The sequence below is a fragment of the Phascolarctos cinereus genome, unplaced genomic scaffold, assembly GCF_003287225.1.
Source record: "Phascolarctos cinereus isolate Bilbo 61053 unplaced genomic scaffold, phaCin_HiC Scaffold_1;HRSCAF=81, whole genome shotgun sequence".
Taxonomy (NCBI): Eukaryota; Metazoa; Chordata; class Mammalia; order Diprotodontia; family Phascolarctidae; genus Phascolarctos; species Phascolarctos cinereus.
The window spans coordinates 221,189,649-221,214,326 of record NW_027555514.1 but is presented as its reverse complement, the minus strand read 5'-3'; the positions used below and the strand labels follow the sequence as shown (position 1 = coordinate 221,214,326).

The following is a 24,678-nucleotide window of genomic DNA, read 5'->3' as shown; positions in this document are numbered from 1 at the left end:
CGATCTGCATTCAAACTGCATGGTTCTTTCTTTGGGTATGGATAGCATTTTCCATCATGAGGCATTTGGAGATGTCTTAGATCCTTGTATTGCTGGGAAGGGTTAAGTCTAAGCCGTCACACAACGTGGCTGTTACTGTGTACAACATTCTCCTGGTTCTGCTCATTTCACTCATGAGCTAAGATTTTTGGACCAGACCTGTGATATCCTCCAATAGGGGTGAGAGGGAGGGCGGGGCGGAGGAGACAGTGACTTCCCTGGACAATTTTTGGGGCTGCTTTGCATTCTATGGACCTGCAACCTTTGCTCAGAGTGCTGAATTTTTTAAATAGCTCTCCCAGGGCTGACAGTAGCTGAATGGGCTAAAGCTAGGGTTTGTCTTGGGCCTCCCTGATTCCAAGGCCAACTGTACGCTTAGCCTTCTTGAGTCTGTCACCTCTTTTGTGGCTTCAGGTAAAGTTTCAGTATGAAAGAAAATGAATTCTAGAGTTTATTGTGCATATGCACGTAAGAAATAAGTACATTGATTTTTCAAACTTTATTTTGTATGTATTAGCCTTTTTTTATTGACTACTAGTTTGGGAATATTTTAATGTGATAATGCAGTTATTTACCAAATATTCCCCATATTCCCTTGGTTGGTGCCCACTCATTCAACCAACAAGCTTTTAATTAAAGCACCCCCCCCCCCGCCCACGGAACACCAGTAGAAGCAGAAAGAAAGATAGCCCCTGCCCCGTTGGAGCTTACATTCTATGGAAACTGAAAATCAGGGGTGTAGGTGTGGGCGGTGATAGTGGGGGAAAGGACACACCTGATGTGGCAGAGAAAGTCCAAAGTGTAGTCTGGGATCCCTCCTCAAATGGAAGTTTGGGGAGGAGCCACCCAGTCAGAGGGAAAGATGTGATGGGTGGAGTATTTGAATTCTGTTGCTTGAATTCTAGGACTGGAGTAACTTCCTGGATGAAGAGGCTTCTGGGGCTTGGCAAAGAAAGTACTGTGTGCCGCCTGAAAAGAAGTGTCCTCTAATTGTAATCATCATGTTGCCTCTCTTTATAGAGATAGGGACTGGATCTGTGGTGATGAGGAACTCCTAGATACCTGTGGTGACACCTTCTACTAATACATTTTATAATTTTACCTGTGTGGGGCATTAAGAAATTAAGTGATTTGCCCAGAGTCACAAGATAAAAAGTTTAAGATTGAATAGGATATAAATTGAGTATGAGCTCTCTACTATTCTTGCTAGTCTCCTTCCTCCTCTTCCCTGTGGAGATTGACTATTAGGTATTTGTTTCTTGACCTTTGAGTCTTTTTTTTTTTCCTTTTGGTGAGGCAGTTGGGGTTAAGTGACTTGCCCAGGGTCACTCAGCTGGTAGGTGTCAAGTGTCTGAAGTCGAATTTGAACTCAGGTCCTCCTGACTCCAAGGCCAGAGCTCTATCCGCTCAGCCACCTAGCTGCCCTGCTTTGAGGCTTTTATAAAGCAAATTGGTGCTTTTATATTATACTTTTGGTGATTATTCGATTAATAATATACTTTGAATATATAGATTCATAAAATTTAGCTAATTCTGTCTCTGAATTTGGTGTTTTTGGATAACTTACACTGTCAGGAATGATTAATGATTAGTTGGTTTTGCTGAACTGCTTTATTTTTTCATTTTTAATCTTTGTTAACAAAGGAAAGGGACAAAGGATATATTTTGAGATGAAGGTGTTATAAAAATCTGTCAGTAAATTTCAGTAAAATAATTAAAATATATTATCTGTTTAGAAACTGGAAGAAATAAGAGCTTGTGATTGAATTGGGATGTTTGACATTTAAAGCCCTTTACAATCTAGCTTTGGCTTTACTGTATATTGCTTCTCTTCATATTCTCTGTTTCAGCCAAATTGACTATCTTGCTCTTATATGCAGACTGTTCCATCTCTTATCTCCATTCCTTTGCATGGGCTGTCTTTCCCTCATACCTGAAATGTACCCCCTTTTCACTTCCATCTCTTAGAATTACTAGTTGTTTTTTTTTTTTTTAGAATCCCTCGTGTTTTTCAAAGGGCAACTCAAATGCTGCCTCATACATTTTCTTGATTCTCTAGCTGCTAGTGTCTTCCCTTCAAAATTGCCTTGTGGTTTTTTTTGTATGTAATTATTTTGTATATACTTAAATGTATACATATTATCTCCCCCTACAGAAGGTAAATTCTTTGAGGGCAGAAATCTTTTTTTTTTTTGGTATCTCTAGTTTAATATGTTGTTTGGTACATGATCACTGCTTAATAAGTACTTCCAGTTTATTGCGATTTAAAAATTTGCCATGGTCTTATTTTGATAATTCAAGTTGGATTCTTATTGAAAAATAGGTACTTGACATTAAATTAATTTACTAAGGCAAGACATTTCATCAAGAGGTACTTTTTTTTTTCTTTTCTTTTGGTAAGGCAGTTGGGGTTAAGTGACTTGCCCAGGGTCACACAGCTAGTAAGTGTCAAATGTCTTTTCTAAGACTGGATTTGAACTCAAGGTTCTCCTGACTGTAGGGCCAGTGCTCTATCCACAGGGCCACCTAGCTGCCCCCTAAGAGATACTTTTGCATAAAATAGCCCCTTGGGGCAACAAGGGAGAATATCCCTTGGTTTTTTAAGTTCTGGGTTTCTTTAGAACTAAACTTGGAGTTATATAAGGTGATTGGTACTATATGAAGCTTGAGCTCCATGTTTCAGTCAACAAATATTGAACTCTTAGAATATTATATTAAATTTGTGAGTACAAAGAGATCTAATAGCCCCAGATCATAAGAGTCTTTTAATCTAGTTAAGGATGCAGTTATTTAAATAAATAATTAGAGAAGAATATAGTATGTGCTTCATCAAGCAAGCATTTTTCATGTATCAACTGTGTGCTAGTGCCAGGTTCTGTGTTAGGAATTGGGGATGTAAAACTGAAAATGAAAGTCCATGCTTTGAGGGAAGTTACATTGGGATGAAATATGTACACAGATACATAACAAAATAAAGGTCATATACAGGAACAGCTAATTGTCCATTTCACCGGAACATTGCATGTGATGGGGAGGGACAAAGGAAGGTGGACTAGATCCAGATCGTAAAGGCCTTTAAATGCCAAATAGAAGAGTTTTATTTGATTCTATAAACAATAAAGCACAAGTAGGGCTGATATAATAAGATGCTGAGTTGGTATTTGGAGAATAGATACTAATTGTGTTTTATAGAGAATACTTGCAAAAGGAGGCAGAAAAAAAGGAGCGGGTAATGTGGAAAGGCTTTATTGAGCTGGGACTTGAGCTTAATCTTGAAGAATATTGTTTAGGATGTCAGTGGACAATTTGATGACAGTGGTTCTAAAACAGATTTCTTTATGTGGGCATTATAGTGTATGTCTTTGACATACATTGTGTGTGGCAGTGTTTGAACTCAGGTCTTCCTGACTCCAAGTCCAACATACTTTACTATCTAGCTGCCTTTCTTTTTTTTTTGGTGAGGCATTTGGGGGTAAGTGACTTGCCTAGGGTCACACAGCTAGTGAGTGTTACGCATCTGAGGATGGATTTCAACTCAGGTCTTCTGAACACCAGGGCCAGTGCTCTGTCCACTGTACTGCCTAGCTGCCCCTCTAGCTGCCTTTCTTTTATTCCACTATACTTTGTATCCCCAGTGCTTATCACAATCACAGTGCTAGCGCGGAGTTGATGCTTGATACTTCTTGATTGATTGATTGGCTCTTAGTCCTCGTTGAGACCTCAAACCCTCCATCTCTTAATATTTTCTCCGGCTGTCACCCCTGCTCTGGTTACTCTTTTCCTTGAAGTCTCTACCCATGAGCAAACCATTTGACCTGTATACTGTCCTCCACTTTCAGCTCCTTTGTTCTCTTTTCCTGTTGAAGATCACACATTGCCAAATCCCAACCTTTATTTTTTGCACCATTTACATCCTTGGCTCCTATTCACATGCTGTTCATTGGAACCGTTGAGAAATGAAACTGCTGACTGGATTTACTTCAGATTTGTTAGCTGATCTCAGTAGGATCCTTACCACAGCAAGTCAGTCATTCTCCTTAATCAGTTCTCTAGTCTATCTCACCATCGTGGCTGTTGCAAAATCTTCACTTACTTCTTTAAGCCTACTGTAGCACCTCCTTCCCCTACCGTCTAAGATGAGGACCTTACTTATAGACCATGTGATGGGAGCCCCCTCTTTTCCTCTTCTCATCTCATATCACTCTGACATCAACTTCCACTATCACCTTCATTTCATTTTCTGATGAAAAGTTGGCTCTTCTCCTTGCCAAGGCCAGCCTCTTTACAGCACATCCTTCATCCCATTACCTGCTTTATTCTCCAGCAGGTTTCCCTGACTAGCATATCCTCCATCATCTCCTTAATCTTCAATCTCTCTGTATTTATTGGTTCCTTTCCTTCTGTCTACAAGCATGACCAGGTCTCCTTCACTTAACTTAAAAAGCCTTCACTAGTTCTTACCAGCAGTAATAACTTTCTATTTTTCTCTTTTCCTTCATGGTTAAAGTTCTTGGAAAAAGCTGTGCTAGATGTCTTCTTTAAATTATATTTTATTTTTTCAATTAGTAAGAATCTGCCTTCTCTCTTTTCTGCTTCTTGTCCCCCATGAAAAGAAAAGAAAAGAAAACTTGCTTTAGAACATGGTCAAATAAAACAAATTTCAGCGTGGATCATGTCCAAAAACATGTCTAATTCTACACTCCAAGTCCTTCAGCTCTTTATCAAGAGTTAGGTAGAGTGTTTCACCATTAGCTTTCTCTAAGAGTAGTTGGACATTACACTGATCAGAGTCCCTAATTATTTTAAAGTTACTTGTCTTTACCATATTGTTGTCGTTCTATAAATTTGTTGTCCTGTTTCTGTTCACTTTATTCTGCATCAATTCATGAGTTTTCCCAGATTCTTTGAAACATGTTATTTATCATTTCTTATTGAACAATAATATTACATTACATTTATATACATTCCCCAGTTGATGGGCACTGCTTCAGATTCCCATTCTTTGACACCTCAAAAAGAGCTATAAAATTTTAAAATACATCCTTAGAGTTTATTTTGCTTATGACTTATTATCTTTTTCCTTAAATTTTCCTCTCCTCCTACCTTCCCGATTCACCATCCTCTTAGTCCCTCAGACTTGGAACCTAAGAGTCATCCTGGACTCCTCACTATCTCTCACCTGTCCCCTGCCCCTTCCCATACAATCTGTTGCCAAGGCCTATCGATTTCACCTTTGCAAAATCTTTTGAATACGAGCTCTTCTCTCTTCTGACTCTGCCACCACTATAGTGCAGACCCTTATACCTCACACCTGGATTATGCAGTAACCTGCTGGTGGGTCTGCCTGCCTCAAGTCTCCCCACTCAGATCTATCTTCCATTCAGCTGCTGAAGGGATTTTCCTAAAGTGCAGGTCTGATCTTGTCACTCCCTCATCCCACCTCCACTCAGTAAACTCCAGTGGCTCTCTGTTGCCTTTAGAATCAAATACAAAATGCTCTAGCCCCCATCCCATCTTTCTAGTTTTCTTTTACCTTGTTCTCTGACACCTAGTCTTCAATTTAGGACACTAACCTGGCTGTTCCACAAACAAGACATTCCATTTCTTTGCATTTTGTCTGGCTGTGCCCCTTGCATGGAATATCTTCCTCCTCATCTCCGTTTACTGTTTTCCCTTGCTTTCTTCAAGTCCTAACTACAATCCTATTTTTTACTAGAATTCTTCCCCAACTGCTCTTAATTCTATTGCCTTCCCTCTTTTAATGATTTCCTATTTATCCTGTATACAGCTTGCTTTGTCTATATTTGTTTGCATGTTGTCTCTCCTGTTGCATTGTAAACTCCTTGAGAGTAGAGACTATCTTTTTTTAGTATTTTGAGTATTTTGTTAAAAAAAATTTAATTGATTTCTGTTTCTTGTAACACCGCAGTATCGCATTTATCCCATCCTGCCCCCTACTTTCTCCCATCCCACTTGTGCCATCCCGTATGACGAATGGTGGTTTGTTTTGTTCTGTTTTGTTTTAGAGAGGAAATAATTCAGCATACTGACTGATACTTAAAGTCTGAAAATATATGCAGTGTATAACACCTGTGGACCTCCCATCTGCACTAAGGGGTAGGTTGGGCGTGTTTTCTCATATCTCTTCATTTGAATCATGCTTGATCTTTGTGATTTTGTTACATTTACTTTTGATTTTTTGGTTTGTCATTGTAGTTAATGTGTATGTTGTTTTCTTGGCTCTGCTTATTTCGTTCTGCATCGGTTCATATAGATCTTTTCATGCTTCTCTGTAATCATCATGTACATTATTTCTTAACATTGCAGTAGTATTCCATTACATGTGTACCACAATTTAGCCATTTCACCAGTTGATGGGCTTTGTTTTCAATTCTTACTTATAACAAAAAGCTGTTATAAGTATTTTGAAGTATAGGAGGATGTTTTCTTATTGATGGCTTCTTTGGAATATAAGCCCAGTAATAGGGTCTCTGGTTTAGAGTGTATGAACATTTTAGTCACTTTATTTGTATAATTCCAAATTGATTTCCAAAATGTTTGGACCATTTCACAGCTCCACTAATAATGTGTGCCTATCTTTCTACAACCCCAGCAACATTGACTGTTGCCATTTTTTGTCATTTTTGCCAATTTGGGGGGTGTGAAGTTTTATTTTGATTTGTATTTCTCTCTTGATTAGTGATTTGGAGCATTTTTTCATTTGGTTGTGAATATATTGCAGTTCTTTCGACAACTGTGTACTTTGACTATTTGTTGGTGAATGGCTATTAGTCTTATATATTTTGGATACTTAACCCTTATCCAAGAAAATTTGATAGAAAGAATTTTTTTCTCATTCAACCACTTCGCTTCTTAATCTGTACATTGATGTTGATTGTGCAGAATCTGTTCAGTTTCAGATTATCAAAGTTATTGATTTTATCTTTTGTAATTGCCTCTGTCTGTTGTTTGGTTAAGATTACATCTCTTACCTCTAGTTGTGAAAGATGTATAATCTATTTGTCTTCTTTTTTTTTATACTATAGTTGTTAATATTTAGGTAACATATCCATTTAGAATGTATTATGGATTGTGGTATAAGATGTTGGTCTAAGCCTAATTTCTGCCAGACTGCTTTCAGTTTTCCCAGCAGTTTTTATCAAATACGGAGTTTTTCTCCAGGTAACTTATGTTTTCTACTTTATCAAACACTGAGTTATTGAGTTCTTTTGTTTCAGAATCTCCCATGTCTAGTCTGTTCCCATTGACCTATCTCTCAGTTTTTTAATCAATACCGGATAGTTTTGATGACTCCTACTTTGTAATATAGTTTGAGGTCTGGGGGACTGTTTTTTGCCTCTTTTTATATATCCAGAACTTAGTAAAGTATCTTGCATATAGTAAGTACTTAATAAATATTTATTGATTGGTAAGCCTTCCATTAATCTACCCTCCCTTGAATTCCCCCTTTCTTTCTCCCTTTTTCTTCCTATTTCCTCATTGAGTGAAGTGTATTTCTGTACCCAACTTTGTGGTATGTATGTGTATTTCTTCCCTCTTTTGACCAGTTCATATGAAAAGAAGGTTCAAGTGTCAAATAGTGCTGCCCTCGCTCCCTCTTGCTTGTTTGTGTAGATGTATAATTGAGCGTCCCTGATCATGTGGAATAATTTCCCCTAACATTTCCTTGCCCTTCCTCCTATCCCCAGTATATTGTTTTTCCTTTCTTTCCATTCTTCCCTTAAGAGCACAAAGACATAACAGAACCTCTCCCTTTGCTTTATTGTTCAGTTGTTTTTCAGTCGCGTCCAATGGTTTGTGACCCCTTTTGGAGTTCTTAGCAAAGATACTACTGGAGTGGTTTGCCATTTCCTTCTCCAGCCCATTTTACAGTTGAGGAAACTGAAGCAAACAGGATTAAATGACTTGCCCAGGGTCACACAGCTACTGAGTGTCTGATTCCAGATTATTTGAACTCAGATCTCCCTGACTATAGGACTGGAACTTTATCCACTGTGCCACCTAGCTGCCCGCAAAACTCTTCCAGGCCTTGTGTAATTTGACTCTATCTCTAACCTTTGATGTTGATAGTTTTCAGAGAGGACACATGTATCATCTCTCCATATTTGAATGTAATCTGTTTATTCTTGTTTAGTTCCTTATGGTTGTTCATTTGTATTTATCTGCGTATATTTCTCCTTATGTGTTTAAACTTCAATGTTTCTACACATCTCTGGTCTTCTTGGAAGGTCCACTTTCTCCTGTTAGTATTATAATCAATTTTGCTGAGTAAATCATTCTTGGCTGTAAGCCTATAAACTATGTTTTCTGTCATACCCAATTCCAAGCTCTCTCTGCTCTTTTATAGTGGTGACTGCTAAATTATGTGTTGTGGCTCCTCAGTATTTGAATTCTTTCTGGCTGCTTGCAGTCTTTTTTCTTTGACCTGGAAGCTCTGGATTTAGGCTGTAATGTTTGTTGGAGTTTTCATTTGAGGGCTTTGTTTAGGAGAGTACTAGTAGATTCTTTCTATTTCCATTTTGCCCTCTGATTCTAAGAGATATAGGTAGTTTTCTTTTGAGATTTTCTTGAAATAGACTATCTAGGCTCTTTTTTTTTTTTTTGGTCCTGGCCTTCAGGTGGTCCAGTGATTGTTAATTTTTTTCTCCTTGAGTCATTGGCTGTTATTTGGTCTATTTGCATTTTCAGAGAGTTTGTTGTTCGGGCAAGATTTTGTACCTATTAATGCCAAGCTGTTAATTCCTTTTTCAGTTCTTTCTTCCATAGCTGTCATTTCTTTTCTATGATTTTCTTCAAGCACTCCCATTTATTTAAAAAAATAAAAACAATTTTTAAATTCTTGCTTCATCGCTTCTAGGACTTTTAGTTGTATTTGTGCCCAAGATTTTTTTTTGAGGCTTTATATGTAGATGTTTTGAAGTTATTCTCTTCCCCTGAATTTGTGTTATAAGCATTTCTGTCATCATAATTGTTTTTTATGGTGGGATTCCTTTTTTGGTTTTCTCATCTTTCCATCCTACTTATTGACTTTGGACTTGATGCTAGAGCTACCTTTCTGGTAGAAAGGTCTGGACTAGTCCTTTTGCTGTTTCCTTGGGGTGTGGAGTGTTGTATTATTCCAGAATCTTAGGGACAGATTAGTCTGCAGATCTGTGTAAGCTTTTGGTGTTCCTAAAGTAATCTGATCCTGGACAGAGTCTGAATGATCTCTCTCTCTCTCTACCTCCTACACCCCCAACTCTTCAAGTTCCTGACCTGGGTTTAGGTCTGAGCAATAGTAGAGTGGGCTGAACTGTCCACCCTTATTAGCCAGGTGGGAAGTTGTGCTGGTTCAAAGTGACAAAACCACATGTTTCCCTTAGGCCTGTGATTTCCGTACTGATTATTCCTCTGCAGGCTTCAGTCTGGGCTGGGAGGTACAAATGGGACCCTGCTCTGCTCTTGGTGTCTGGGCTACACCATTGTTGCTTGCTTCTGAACTTGCTTCTTCTCAGTAGTCTGTGCCCAGCTCCTCACTCTCTGCTTGTTAAAGGTTCATCCCAGATCTGTGACTTGGATCTGGGTAATGGCAACAGAGCTGCCAGATAGCACCATTTTTTGTTGTGGTTCCCCAGTTTGTGTCTGGAGATGCCCCCTGTGGGTCTGGCACCTAGTCTTGCCATAATGTACAGCCTTTCCCAGTGCACTGGAGTGCTTTTGCTTAGTACTCTTGGCCAGATCCTGTCCCTGCTGTCCAGAGAACTCCCTGTGTGCCTATGCTGTTTTGGGCTGGAAAATGACTTGTGGCTTTTTCTTGTATTTCTCCATCAGGATTTGGTTTGGTGTGCTTTCTAAGATCTTTGTGAAGGAGATTTTTGGGAGACAGGGAGAGCTCGCTGTATTTCCTGCTATTCTGACCATGTTGGCTCCACTCCTTCCTTTTCTTTTCATCTCCTCTTTTAAGACCCTCTGCATTGTGGCTTCAGATCTCATTGTTCAACTAAAATCACTGTCTTACTAGGTTACTAGGGATCATTTAATTGCCAAATCTAATTTTCTCAATCTTCATTATTCTGGAACTATAAACATTTGACACTATTGACCAGATCTCTTGAATTATCTTTCCTCTAGTTTTCCTATTTATTAATTTTTTAGTTTTCAGCATTCACTTTTATGAGATTCTGAGTTCTAAATTTTTCCCCCTTACTCTAGTTTTTAATGACTGTTATCTTCCTGCTTTTCCTTCTCAGTCCTTTTTTTTGTTTTTCTGGATCGTCATGTCCTGTCTACTAACAGTGGGATATCCTTCAAGGTTCTGACCTGGCTCCTCTTCTCCTTTCTTTCTATACTTTTTTACTTGGTAATTGCATTAGCTTCCACAAATTCAATTTTTATCTCTATGCTGATATTTTTTAGTTCTAAACATCTAGCTCTAAGCTCTTTTCTGAACTCTAATTCCCCGTCACCAGCTGTCTGGGGGACATTTCAGATAGTCATATCAAACTTAACATGTCTAAAACAAAACTCATTCTGCTTTTCCTCAGACCTCTTCTGAACTTTCCTCTTAACTTCAAGGGGGTACCGCCATCCTCTAGTCACCTAGGTTCACAATTCTGGTTATCATCCTTGGGTTTTACTTCACATATTAAGTCCCTTTCTTTTCACTTAACAGTCACTGCCCCTTGTTCAGACCTTAATCGTCTCTCTCTCGGACTACTTCAGTAACAGCCTAATTGATCTTCCTACCTTAAATCTTTTCTCACTCTAATCTGTCTTCCACATAGATGCCAAAATGATCTTCCTGAAGTGCTGGTCTGACTATGCCGCTCCCTAGTACATTTAGGGTCAAGTTTGAATATTGACATTTAAAGCTCTTCGCAGCCTTGCCCCTATTTTTCTGGTTTTCTTGCATTTACTCTCCCTATTGTACTGTTTGGTCCGGTCACAGTGTCTTATTTGATGTTCCTCCATCTCCTGTCTCTGTGACCACAACAGTGTCCCTCCCCATGCCTAGAATGCCCTTCCTCTTCGAATCCCTGGCTTCTCTAAACACTTAGCTCAAAGGCAGCCTTCTGGCTGGAGGCTTTTCCTATAGGTTTCTTGAGTATACCTATTTTTGTGAACATCTCCCCCAGTGGAATGTAAACTCCTTGACCTTAGGGTTTGTTTTGCTTCCCCCCTGCGCCGTGCCCCCCCCCCACGGGCTTTGCATTGTGCTTAGCTCCAAAGTAAATGTATAATAGATTGATGGAGGAAAAGTCTATCCGTGGATCAGATCAACCATTTATATCATAGTGCCAGAAAACAATCCTCTTATGTACCTTTTTCATGGATTTTTCAAAGCAGTGTTCAAGAAATTCTTTTGCATATATGTCTGAAGGCCTTATTTATTTTAAAAAGTAAAAAAACAAACCCCTTCAGAACTCTTCCTGTGAAAGAACACTGAGGGAGGTAATTTAAAAAATTCTCTTGGGAGTAGTGAATGAATGAAAAGAGGGAGAATGTTGCTTTGTCTTAGCTCTACCTAATTCATTTCTTTGGGATTTGCTTTTAATTCCTACTAAACATCATTGGAAGAAAACTTGACCTACTTACAAAGCCTAAGATTGTAGGCATAAGTGAGGTGTTCTCTTGCTATGCTTGCTTTCTGGGTTTGTGTAGGCTGAATTGAAGAATGGGTAGATTGTTATTTCTGAGACTTACTTTGTCAAAGTGCTGGAATTCCCTTTGTCTTATAGGGTGCAAGCTGATTTAATATTCTGTATGGAGCCCAGTTTCATTATGCATTGGAAATATATATGCCATGTTTGTGCTGATGAGTCATTGTATCTATTAAATTACTTTCATGTGATTACTGAATGTGGGCATAGGCTGAAGATCTAGTGAAGGATTTTTTTTCTGTTCCTTAATTCTCCTTTCTCACCTTCCCTTTTTTATTGCCTCTGTTTAAATTTTTTTTTATTCTGAACATGAATAATAATTGCCAGCATTTCTATAGTGCTTTAAGGCCTGTGAAGCTTTTTACAAATATTATCTCATTTTGTCTTCACAACAACTCCAGGAGGCAGGTGCTATTATTATCTCCATTTAACAGGTGAGGAAACTGAGGCAGACAAGTCAAATGATTTCCCAGGGTAGCAGAGCTAGTAAGTGTCCGAGATTAGATTTGAACTCAGGTCTTTCTGACTCCAGGTCTATCCAGCTTTATCCACTATGTCACCTAGCTGCTTTTAAACAGTAAAAAATACTATTTCCACGCACAGCAAAATACAAGAGTATTATCTATGAAACCATGAATCACCATTTATATATATAAATAGATATAAAGTTAAATATATATAAAATATATATAAAGTAAATTTTCAGAACTTTTCTGGTCTGCTTCTTCCTGAATTTTCTTTTGATCTCTTCTTAACATTTAAAAAAATGTTTCAGTCACCCCATTTTGTTTTTTGGCATCCTTAATGCTAACCTTCCCACCCCCATTAATAGCCGAGAGAAAGAAACAAAAATCTTGTAGCAAATAAGCATAGTCAGACAAAGCAAATCTGTATAATTATTAAAAATGCACATCTCTTTCAAATACCGTTTCCATCCCCTTTCTTTCAGGAAGTGGGTAACATGCTTCATCATAGGTACTCTGAAAAAATGATGGGTCAGAATTGATCAGAATTCTTAAGTATTTCAAAATTATGTTTATTTACTGTGTTGATTTCCCTGTATAATTTATTCTTGTTCTGCTCATTTCACTCTGCATCAGTTCATACTATCCCGTATTCTCTGAAATCATTCCTTTTGTCATTTCTTATGGCTCAATAATATTAAATTACATTCACATACCATAATTTGTTTAGCTAATCTCCATTTGTCTAAGAGTTGATCTAAAGTCCTCCAGTCCCATGTCCATGTCGTCGCCGCCCCCCCCCCCCCCCCCGGTTTTGTTCTTTTCAATGCTTCCTTCAAGATCTGGACATTTATTTTGCTTGGAGCTATTTCTTCTGCTCATGTCCCAGATTAGAGTGAGATTCATCTGGTACCTCTCCCTTATCTCTTCTTCCACATTTGTATATTCTTTATCTTTTTTTAGGCAATTGGGGTTAAGTGACTTACCCAGGGTCACACATCTAGTAAGTGTCAAATGTTTGGTCTGAGGTCGCATTTGAACTCAGGTCCTCCTGACTTCAGGGCCGGTGCTGTATCCACTGAGACACCTAGCTGCCCCTGCATTTGTATATTCTTCTCATGCACCCCAATTATGACAAATACCAAGTTCCACCTCCTGCTTATACTAGTGTGTTTCTCCTTTTACCTTCCCTTTTCTTCCTCCTCTTAAAAATCCTCTGAACAGAATTAATCCACCACGGGAACTTCTTTTTCTTATTTAATTCCCTTGATACTCTTTGAAGACATGAAGGTTCTGAAGGGACACTTGTTTCTTCTCTATTATGTTAGCGTTACAAAATCATACAACTCCTTCCAATTGCTCAAATAAATTTTCCTTTTTAAGTTTCTTTTGACTCATTTGTATTTCAGAGTAATTACCCAAATCTTTTCTTTTCATCAGAAAATGCTTAAAAGTCCTCTATTCTGGTGTCAAATTCAAATAGAAATGGGAGCCACTAAACTGTAAATAAGGATTCCTGTTGATACACATTGACTTAGAAAACCACATATTTATATGTCTATGTTTTATTATATTTTATTTATTTTGTTAAATATTTTCCAATCACATTTTAATTTGTTTCAGACTTCATCAGGAGTTTGAGGGCCACGTGTTTGACACCTCTGCCCTATTCCTTTAAAAGCCTGTTTTCCCCCCCTTTGTATTTATACTTAGCTTTGCAAGACAGATTATTTTTTGTGGTAAGCCTACATCCTTTGCCTTTTAAAGTATGGCATTCCAGTATATTTTCTTATATAATAGAAACTGCCAGGTCTTGTGTGATCCTTACTGGTCCCTTCATACTCAGATTGCTTTTCTTTGGATTTTTGCAGCATTTTTTCTTTGATGTGAAAGCTTTGGATTTTGGCTATGACATTCCTGGGATTTTTTCTTTGGGAGTTTCTTTCCTTAGGTTATCAATAGATTCTATTGTAACTTTGCAGTTTTCACTTATGATTTCTTGAAACAGTGCTCAGTTTAAAAAAATGATAATGGTTTTGTTTCTCAAAAAAATCTTTTGATTTTTTCATAATATTGTTTCATGGAGTCATTTATTTCTGTTTGTTCTGTTCTAATTGTGGAGGAGTCTGACTTAGGTAAGGTTTAGCATTTTCTGTACTGAGGTTCTTTCATCTGGAGCTTTTACTTCATTGTTATCTCTTCATTTTTTCTAGATATTCATTAGCCTTTACTTTGTATTTTTTCCTTTGAGTCTTTGCTTGTAGTTGTTATATTATTTGTTCTTTCTTTTTGTGAGATCTCTAGATTTCCAGTAATTTTTTATATTGATTGTTTTCTTTGATTTATTGATCTTTCCAGCTTCAGTTCTTGAATTGTTTTTCTAGTAGTATTTTCTTTTTTCCAATTATATGTAAAGATAATTTTTAAAGTTCATTTTTTATAAAATTTTGAGTTCCAGAATTTTCTCTCTCCCCTCCCTCTTCCCCAAGACAATAAGCAATTTGATATAGGTTATATATGAGCAATCATGTGAAACATATTTTCACATTGGTCATGTGGTGAAGAAAGAAACAGAACAAAAGGAAAAAACTACAAAAAAAATCAAGTGAAAATAGTATATGTGTGTCCATCTGCATTCAGACTATCAGTTCTTTCTCTGGATGTGTGTAGGATTTTCCATCATGAATCTTTTGGAATTGTCTGGGATCATTGTATTGCTGAGGAGAGCTAAGTCAGTCATAATTGATCATTGCGCAGTATTGATGTTACTGTGTACGATGTTCTTGTTATACTCACTTCACTAAGCATCAGTTTATGTAAGTCTTTTCTGAAATCCATCTACTCATCATTTCTTATAGCACAATAATAGTTAAATAATAGTTTGAATTGGGTTTTATGCCAGCCCTGGCTGTGCTTTTTGGGTGAGGTCGTCTACCTTGCTTGCTCTCACTCTGGGTTCCTTTACTGACCTCTGACTGTAAGATTCCTCATGATCCTTGATGCCTTCCTATGAATGTTCTACACTGTCAGAACCTTCCTAAAATGTGCTGCTCAGAACTGAGGACGATCCTCTAGATGAGATCTGACCAGGACATAGTAGAGTGGGAGTAGAACCTCATTCCTTTTGGATACATGCTTCTATCAACACAGTCCAAAAGTGAACTAGCGTTTTTCACCTCTACCTCATAGAATCCAAGGGTTCCTTCAAAACTAATCTTAGTCCCAGCACCCATCTGAATCCCCCCCAGTTCTAGTGTCTTCCCTTCTGAAATTATTTGTAGATTCTATGTACACATTGTTTTTTCCCAGTAGGATTTCAGTTCCTTGAGAGCAGGAGCTGTTTTATTTTTGTCTTTTTATCTTCAGTACCAACACAGTGCTGGGCATAGGCATAATGCTTCAGAAATGCTTTCTTGATTGAATTGGCAGCCATGCCATTGTCTTCCTATAGTCAGGCTATCTACTATAGTCTTCCTATGCTAGCTAGAGTCACTTGATTGAAGAATGGGGGGGTCTCTTGTAGGTACTTGATGTTGATCAGGAATTTGCTTCTCAGGATCCTGCCTCCTCAGTGATTTTAGAAGTGATAAGACCACCGTGCAACCGTTCCCTCCTTCTCCAATAGAAAGACATAAATAGTTTTCCCCCTGACTACTTATATAATGGTTTTAAAGTCATGGATTTCTATTGGCTGATAAACTGGCCTTTTGAGCTCTGTTCTTTAGGCCTTCCACATAATTGTTTAATTTGTATAGAGTTACTAATCTTATTTTGACATAATCAGTCATTTGCGAATTGTTCATAGTTGCCAGGGATGGAAAGCTGCAGCAGGTCAAGGTATCTTGGTTGCATTTGTTTTGAGCGGACAGTAGTTTTAAAATAAACAAGAATCCTTGGGGCAAGGAACACCTGTCAGTTACCTGTCAGCTTATCAGGGTGGATCAGCAGGAAGCCTTGGTAGACGTGACATTGTCACCACAGAGACTCCTTTGCCTTAGATTTATTGGGCTTCTCATTAAGGGAGCTGTCATAGTCGTTATCTTAGAGAGAAGTCAGACTAATGGCTCAGAATCTGTATAACTTGAAAATTATTTATTTTGGAAGGGGAGTTCCCTTCTCAGTTAAGTGACCCATTTGAAAGTAATTCTTAGCTATTTTTAGATTATTGCAGTCAGTATTTTTAAGGTTTGTTCTTTGGGCAACTAGAGGCTCTTGTGCATCTCTAAGTAAGTTTATTTAATTGCCTTGATCCCCTCACAAGTTAATTTGCTAAAACCATAGTTTCTTTTTTTATTTGTTGCTCAAAGTAGTTTACTGTTTATAGGAATAAAAACCCAGAGGTGTCATTCTATTACAAAGAATAAACATTAGTTTGTGAAACCACTAGTAGTAGTTTGTAAGGATAGGACAAAATATCTGTTCTGGCTGTGGCAAGGTTATTAGTAAAGCCTTGTGGTATTTTGTTAGATTGCTGAACTAAATCTATCTACTCTATCATCAGATTTTGTGTCATAAGTATTTGTAACCAAGGTCAATTTAACAAATTCTTTATTATTATGAAGTTGACATACTATATATATATCTCAAACAAATATATAAACAAACATGAATATTTCCACATAGAGTGAACAAAAAAAGAGAATTGTCTAAGATTGTGAATATTACGTAAAATTTATTTTTAAAGGTATATATTAAATTTAACATGGTCCTTCCATCATTGCCCTACTTGTCTGTGACCCCTTCTGAATTCCTTTTGCTCTCTTCTGTGTGTGTTTTTTAAATGTTTCATTGATGTGCTTTTCTTGGTATCACTGTTACTACCAGTCAACCTCCATCACTTTCTTCCCCACTCCAAAAAAAAAAAGCCTTCTCTCAAATATAGTCAAAAAAATAAGTCCACACATTATATCTAAATATGTATATCTTATTCTCCACTTCTAGTCCATAACTTCTCTGTCAAGAGATAGGAAGTATGATTCATCATCATCTTTCTGGATTCATAGTTGATTATGGCATTAATTAAAGTTCTTAAGTCTTTCATGTTGTTTTCCTTTGTGGTGTTGTAGTCAATGTATAAATTGTTCTGGTTATTCTGACTTTACTCTAAATCAGCCCATGTAAGTCTTCAAGATTTCTTTGACTCCATCCTTTTTGTCATTTCTTACCTCTCAGTAACATTCCATTATATGTATATGCCATAATTTATTCAATTGATGGACCTCTACTTTATTTCCATTTGTTTACTCCAGTAAAAAATGCTGCTATAAATATTTTGTACATATGGGTCTTTTCTCTCTGTCTTTGTTTTCTGAAGGGCTATATATCTAGGATTGGTATCAATGAATTAAATGTATAATTACAGTTTGGTGACCTTTTTGGAGGTAGAATTCCAAATTGTTTTCCAGAACAGTTAGACTAGTTCACATCTCCATCAAATATGTATTAATTGTGCTTGACCTTCCACAGCCACTCCAACAATTTCATTTTCCTTTTTTTATTATCTTTGCCAACGTCATGTATGTGAGGTGGAAGCTTGGAGTTATTTCAATTTGTGTTTAGTGACCAGAGCATCTTATTTTTTATTTATTCTGAACTTAAACACATAGCAGAACACCAAAAAAAGTATGTATATATATTTCTACATGTTACTTTAAAAAATATCCAACTTATGCTTCTTTTTGAATGTCAGTTACTTTTTGTTTATTTTTTAAATTAATTTTTTTCCAATGAAAATACGCTTTTCTCTACTGGTCTCCCTCCCACTTGCTTTGAGAAAGAAAGAAAAATAAAGTTCCTGTTATAACTGCGTAGTTAAGCAAAACGATTTCCTCCAATGGTCATGTCCAAAAAAATGTCTCAATGTGTATTCTTAGTTCATTACCTCTCTGTGTGGCGGTAGCTAACATGTTTAATCATGAGTTCTTTGCAATCATGGTTATTCATTGCATTGATTAAAATTCTGAAGTCTTTTAAAATCTTTAATAATGTTGTTATATAAATTGTTTTGGTTCTGCTCACTTCACTCTTCATCAGTTCATACAAGTCTTCCCAGGTTTCTCTGATATTACCCCCTTCATTAAGTCTTACAGCACAATAGTATTCTGTTAGGTTCTAATCCTATAATGTATTCAGTTGTTCTTCAATCCATAAAACTCTCAGTTACAGTTCTTGGACATTACAAAAAGAGCTGCTCTAAATATTTTTGTACAACATTTTTGTCCTACTTCCTTTCTTTGGAGTATAAACCTTATGTTGGTATCACTGGTTGGGTATGCACAGTTTATTAACTTTTTTGGGCATAATTACAAATTGTTTACTTCTCTAGCAATTAATGAGTTAGATTTTTTATATAGCTAATTTGTGCTTCAGTGCCATCACCTTTCTCTCAGGCAGTGGGTGGTATGTTTCATCCTTGGTCCTCTGATGTCATGGTTGGTCACTGAAATAATCAGAGATCAAAGTTGTTTTCCTTTCCAATATTCTAATCATTATATAAATTGTTCTCTTGATTTTGCTTTTAACTCTGAATAGTTAACAGGTTTTCTTGATTGATCTTGTATGTCATTTTTTTACATCATAATAATATTCTATTACATTCATATACTACAATTTTTTTCAGCTGTTCTCTAATTGATGGCATCCTCTTAGATTCTAGTTCTGATTTCTGTTCATATTCTTTGACCATTTGTCTGCTGAGGAATGACTCCTGTTCTCATATATAATATTTGTACTAGTTGCCTATATATCTCGAGCATCTGATATTTTTCAGTGGAAATTGCTGCAAAGGTTTTTTTTCCCCTGTTAACTACTTCCCTTCTAATTCTAACTGCATTCATTTTGTTTATGAATAAACTTCTCGGTTTTATGTAACAAAAACTTTTCGTTTTTTCTCCAGTGATAGATCCTCTCTATCTCTTGTTTACTGAAGAGCTCTTTCCTGTTTGTAGTTGTAAAAAGGTCTCCTCTGCTCCTTTGTTTATGATGTTATGTTGTTATCTAGGTCTAGTATCCATTTGGAGTTTATTGTGGCATACAGTGTGAGCTGTTAGTCTAAATTTATTTTCTCCCAGACTCCTTTACAGTTTTCCGAGTAGTCTTTGTCCATCAGTGAGCTTTTATACTAGAAGTTGGAGTCTTTGGTTTATCAAACACTCTGCTGTTTATTTGTTTCTAGGTCTTCTGTACCACTTCTCTGTTTTTCAATCAGTACCAAATAGTTTTGACAGTTACTGGTTTGTAGTATAGCTTGAGATCTGGCACTGCGAGGCCCCTTTCTTTCCAACTTTTTTCACCATTTTCCTTAAAATTCATCACTTTTTATTCCCTAGATGAATTTTTTTATGATTTCCTCATTCTGTATTATTAGTATGGCACTGATTCTGTAATTTAATTTTGTTTGTATTGTCATTTTTATCATATTGGCAACCAAGGCAATTTAACAAAGTTGTTCTCTTGAGCTCTGAGGCTGTCTTCCATTTGCAGTGAAGGTTAGTAAGACCTTTGGAGACAGCTTCTAGAGAGAAAATTGGATTTGGGCCCCTTAGAACCATCTGAGTACAGTGTTGCCAGTTATATTTATCATCCCGTTTTCCTGGAGTATATGTTCAGCTGTGGAAAAGGAAAAGAACCATCTGAGAACGTGGTGAAGTGGTGTTAAAGGGGAAAAAATAGATGATGGACATAAGAATAGTCAATGTGTATATGGTACCTGAAGATTTGTGGAGCTCTTTGTATATGTTATCTCATTTGATCCTCACAATGACTGTGAGGTAGGTACTGTTTTTTAGTCTCATTTTACAGATGAGCAAATGGAGACTGAGAGGAAAGATGACTTGCCTAGGGTCACACAGCTATTAAACTTAGTCTGAGGTGGGATTTGAACAACACAAAACTTCCTATTCCAAGTCCAGCCTTCCTACCCATTATTCTCCCCAGCAACAGCTGCTGAAAGGTAAGTTATTGAAAACAACCCGTGTTAAAACAACCCATGTTACCCCAGAGGAAAGCATTCAGCATTCTTCACCACTTCCTCAGCATAATTACTAGAGAAATGAATTAACAATATGAGTATGAAGATTTCCATATAGATTTTTTTGGGGAGTGGGACGAGGTGGGAAGGTGAAAGGTGGAAGAAACTTACTGCTAAGGATTTCTTCCCTTCAGTATCTATTGTAAAAATACTCTTTTCCTTGATTCTTCTGGCATTCTCCCCTTTATTGTTGATACTATCTTTTTTTAACATCCTTCCTTAGTTTTTCACCTCTTACTTAAGGTTCAGAGCTCCAAACTGAACATACGACTCTAAAAGAAGACACTGCTAAGCTCCTAACAAGGGTTTCCAGCTTTAAGAAAATCTGTCCCCTGAATTTATAAAACATAAACTATAAATTACTAGTAGCATGGAGTATGAGGGTGCCTGTTTATACTCATTAAAAAGCTTTAAAAATGTAGTTATATTATCTCGTAGGTTGATTGCAGATTTAAGGAAAGAAAGATTATTTCAAACATTTCTTGCTTTACAAAAGACTTCATCGTAGTGTTTCTTATATAAGCCTTTCTTTAGTGTATTTAAGTATTTTCAGTTCTCTAATATAGGCAGCATGGTGTGGAGAAAAAAGCATGGGACTTAAAAGAACTAGATTCAAGTTTTAGCAACCATATAGAAGTTGTGTAACTTGGGGAAAGTCACTTATCACCTTGAGTTTTCTTCATTTGTAAAATGAGGAATACTACTTGAACTATTTATGTGATAAGGTTGTTGTTCGAATGTGTATAGGAAGCTAGTTTGTGAACTATAAAACGCTATACTAATTACTGCTGCTGCTCTTCCTTTTCCTTCTCCTTTGCAAACTATGCCTACTACAACAAATATTGATACATGACAGACTAGAGATCCTAAAAAGATCTTCATACTCTAGAATATGTTAAATCCAATAGATTAAATTTGATAGGGATAAATGTAAAAGATTTCACTCCATCCAAAAAAATCAACTACATAAGTAAAAATGAGGGAGGAGTAGTTAGCAAGTCATGTGAAAAAGATAGCCAATTTTAGTGGACCATAAGTTCAATATTAAACAACAATTTGGGCCAGTCAAAAAATCTGATTAAGTTTTAGAATGGACAAATAGAAATTTAGGGCCTGGAAAAAAGAACATAACAATTTCATCATACTCTGCCCTAATCAGATCACAACTAAAGTATTTTGTCTAATTCTGGGTAGCACATTTTTGTAAGCACAGTAAACTGGAATACGTTCAGAGGAGATTGACTTGGATAGAAAGTGAATTTAAAGTTATATCGTAGAAGAACTAGTTGAAGGAACCAGGGATTTTTAGCTTGGAAAACATAAGCCTTAGAGGAGGCATGATGTCTATATTCAGATATTTGAAGGTTTGTCATGTGGAAACAAGGTTAAATTTTTTGTTTGATCTTAGAAGGCAGAAATAAGGCCAATAGCTCAGAAATGGAGGCAGGCAGATTTTGTTTTTAAGTTTAAAGCAAAAAGCTTCCCACCAATTAGAACTGCCTAAAAGTATTAATGTGACCTTTTGAGTATAGCAAATACTGTTATAACTTTTGTTTTGAAAATGTGAATTTATTCCAGTGGGATTGATATATTAGAGAACAATTGGAGCATAATGCCGATTTCCATTTGCTTATGTACAAACAAGAAATAGTGAGAATGCAGAAAACTGCCCCACAACTTCACAGTAATTTGCAAGTTATAATCTTTCCAGCACCCGCTTCCACAAGCAAAGTTTGGGTCTTTGTCAAGGTAAAGGGCAGCGAGGTGGTGCAGTGGATAGTGCTGGGCCTGAAGTCAGGAAGACTTAACTTCCCAAGTTTAAATTTAACCTCAGATATTTATTAGCTGTGTGACCCTGAGCAAGTCACTTAACCCTGTTTACCTCAGTTCGTCATCTGTAAAATGAGCTGGAAAAGGAAATGGCAAACCACTCCAGTATCTTTGCCAAGAAAACCCCAAATGGGGTCACAAAGTGTTGGATACGACTGAACAGTAACGACAATGACAGTAAGGTAAGGTGCCATATCTATTTTATATCTTCTGATCTGGTGGGAGCTGTGGGTGGAGGAGGGCTGGTCTGCTCTACACCACCCCTCTTCTGCCATAGCCTGTGGCCCCAGGCTGAGAGCTGTGTCTTGCTCAACTTGCTTAAGAGATTTTGTCAGCCTTCAACTCAGGCTGAGCAGCAGCAGCCTGAGGCTGTGAACACCACCACTGTTTTTGGAGAGAGAGAGAGAGAGAGAGAGAGTGTATCTCTCTCTCTCTCTCTCTCTTAACCATTTAACATGTATAATACTCTTGCCATTTTGATTAGGTTTCTTTTTTTTTTTTATGTGTCACTGACAAAGTTTTTGAGCATTGTGTCCCTAACTCCATTTTTTCCATAAGCCTTGTGGTTTTTATTGTTCAGTTTTGCATAGGGTGATTCTTTTTGGGAATGCATATATGCTGTTATAGCAGAACTGACTATACTTCATTAAATTATTACTGGCAGTAGGGAGATTCCAGAGTGCCTGTCACTGTCCAGTGAAATCTATGAAAAATGAATATAGTATCTTTGTTATAATGTAAAATAGTATTTGATTTATGGAAATTTAGATTTCAAATAAACATTAAGGAATATATTTATACATAGAGTTAAGGCCTTTGGTCTAACTTCCTGAGCAGCCTTAGTATTCCTTGCAAACTCTACAAAAGCAAAGGTACTTTTTGTACCATCTTATCTAAGGTTAAGTGGACTCACTTGAAGCCTAATACAATATTTTTGCTGTTCTGCTTTTGTAGTACTTTATTCTCTGCCCTTTCCTTTCCCTTGTCTTAGAATTTTTCTTTGAAAAATAGCAGGAAATCTCAGTTGCTGCTATTTTTCTGTAGTTCTTTTTATCCTTAGGTGAATGGGAAAAGAATAAGGAGATCCAGGGAGAGAAGAAAAAAGGAGCTCAATTCAAAAAAAAATCATACAGTTGTAGATTAGCACTGGAAGGGGACGTTAGAGGCCACCAAGTCTACCTTTCTAGTTTTACAGATGAGAAAATTGAGGCAAAGGGAGAGTGAATTTCCCAGAGTCATACTTATGTTGAAACTAAGGCAAGATTTGAACCTATCTCTTCTTGTTTCCAAGTCCAGTATTCTGTTTCTTAGCCTTTTCTAAACACAGCTATTATTAGAAGTTTACAAATTAATTAAAGATAAGCTCTGTGTTAGAAATCAGTAAGTTATGGGGGATCAATATAAAAAGAGCATAAAATGTACAAGAAGGGGAATGGGTACCACTCGAATGTCACTCTTCTCTGAACCAAGTAAAAGAAAGTTGAACACATATGTGCTATTGTGCCTGTGGTGGGGGGAAAAAAACCAGGGAGAAGGCAGAAGGGGGATTTAAGAGGGAGTTGAGGGAGGGTAGATATAAGAAGGAATAATTATAACCAAAACAAATTTAAATTTTGGAGGATGGATTCTGAAGGGAGAGATTAAAAGGAAAGAAGGAAGGAAGCATAATAACTATTTTTCTGGTTTGGGTGAGGAGAAGAATGGAGGTACAGTGAACTAGAAACAGATTGCTTCAATGATGACTAATATTGATCATACTCATCTTTCACCCCCTTTGAAAAGAAGGTGGCAGGTATAAAAGGATATATGTGGAAATACACAGTTGACAGTCAGAACCATGAATGTGAATGGGATGAACGCACTCATAAATGGAAGAGGATAACAGAATGGATTAGAAAGCAGAATCCACAATATCTCGTTGCTAGACAGCCTTGTAACAAAGATTTATACAGATTTAAAATGAAGGGCTAGAGCAGAATTTACTATGAACTAAAAAAAAACCAAACAAACCCTAAAGGTGAATTTTTTAAAAAGCCAGAAAGTTATAATGATCTTAGACAAGGAAACAGTCATAATACACATGGTTAAAAGATAAACAGAAAATACGTTTAAAGGTGCTGTAGATGATGAAATAATATCACTATTTAACATATGCACCAAATAACGTGCCACCTAGGTACTTAAAAAACAAAATCCAATTTCAGGGAGAAATAAAAGGCTAAACTATAATATTCGGTGACCTCAGTATGTCCTTTTATACACACACACACACACACAACACACAAATTTGTGTGCACCCCCCCCCCCACACTCTTCAAGAATCAGAATAGGATTTTAGAAAAGATAGCTATGATAGATCTCTGGTGATTATGAATAAGCCTGGGAAGAAAAGATTACCAATTAAATGGAGTGTGATTTAATTCTAAAGAATTGGTAGATCAAAGAAGATGATAACAATGAAACGATATATGAAAACTTTTGGAATGTAGTGGAAGCAAGCCTTAGGGGAAAATTTATATCTCTAAGCAGTTTCACATACAAAATAGAGAAAGAACAGATCATTGAATTGAACATGCAATTAAAAAAATAGAAAAGCATCACTGATCCAAAAAAACCAACTAAACTCCAAAATAGAAATTCTAAAATTTAAAAAAGA

The 24,678-nt window shown here is 36.8% G+C and overlaps 1 protein-coding gene across 2 annotated transcripts in view; it reads left to right on the top strand.

Annotated features, from left to right (window-relative positions):
• The window catches only part of R3HDM2 (R3H domain containing 2), a 147,527-nt gene that overhangs the window by 23,136 nt on the left and 99,713 nt on the right, over window positions 1-24,678 (top strand). For both annotated transcript variants that reach the window (XM_078146006.1, XM_078146007.1), the window contains exon 2: window positions 6,066-6,156. In XM_078146006.1, the coding sequence (XP_078002132.1) occupies window positions 6,114-6,156 (43 nt within the window). In that variant the 5' untranslated portion in view covers window positions 6,066-6,113. The remainder of the gene's footprint in view (window positions 1-6,065; window positions 6,157-24,678) is intronic.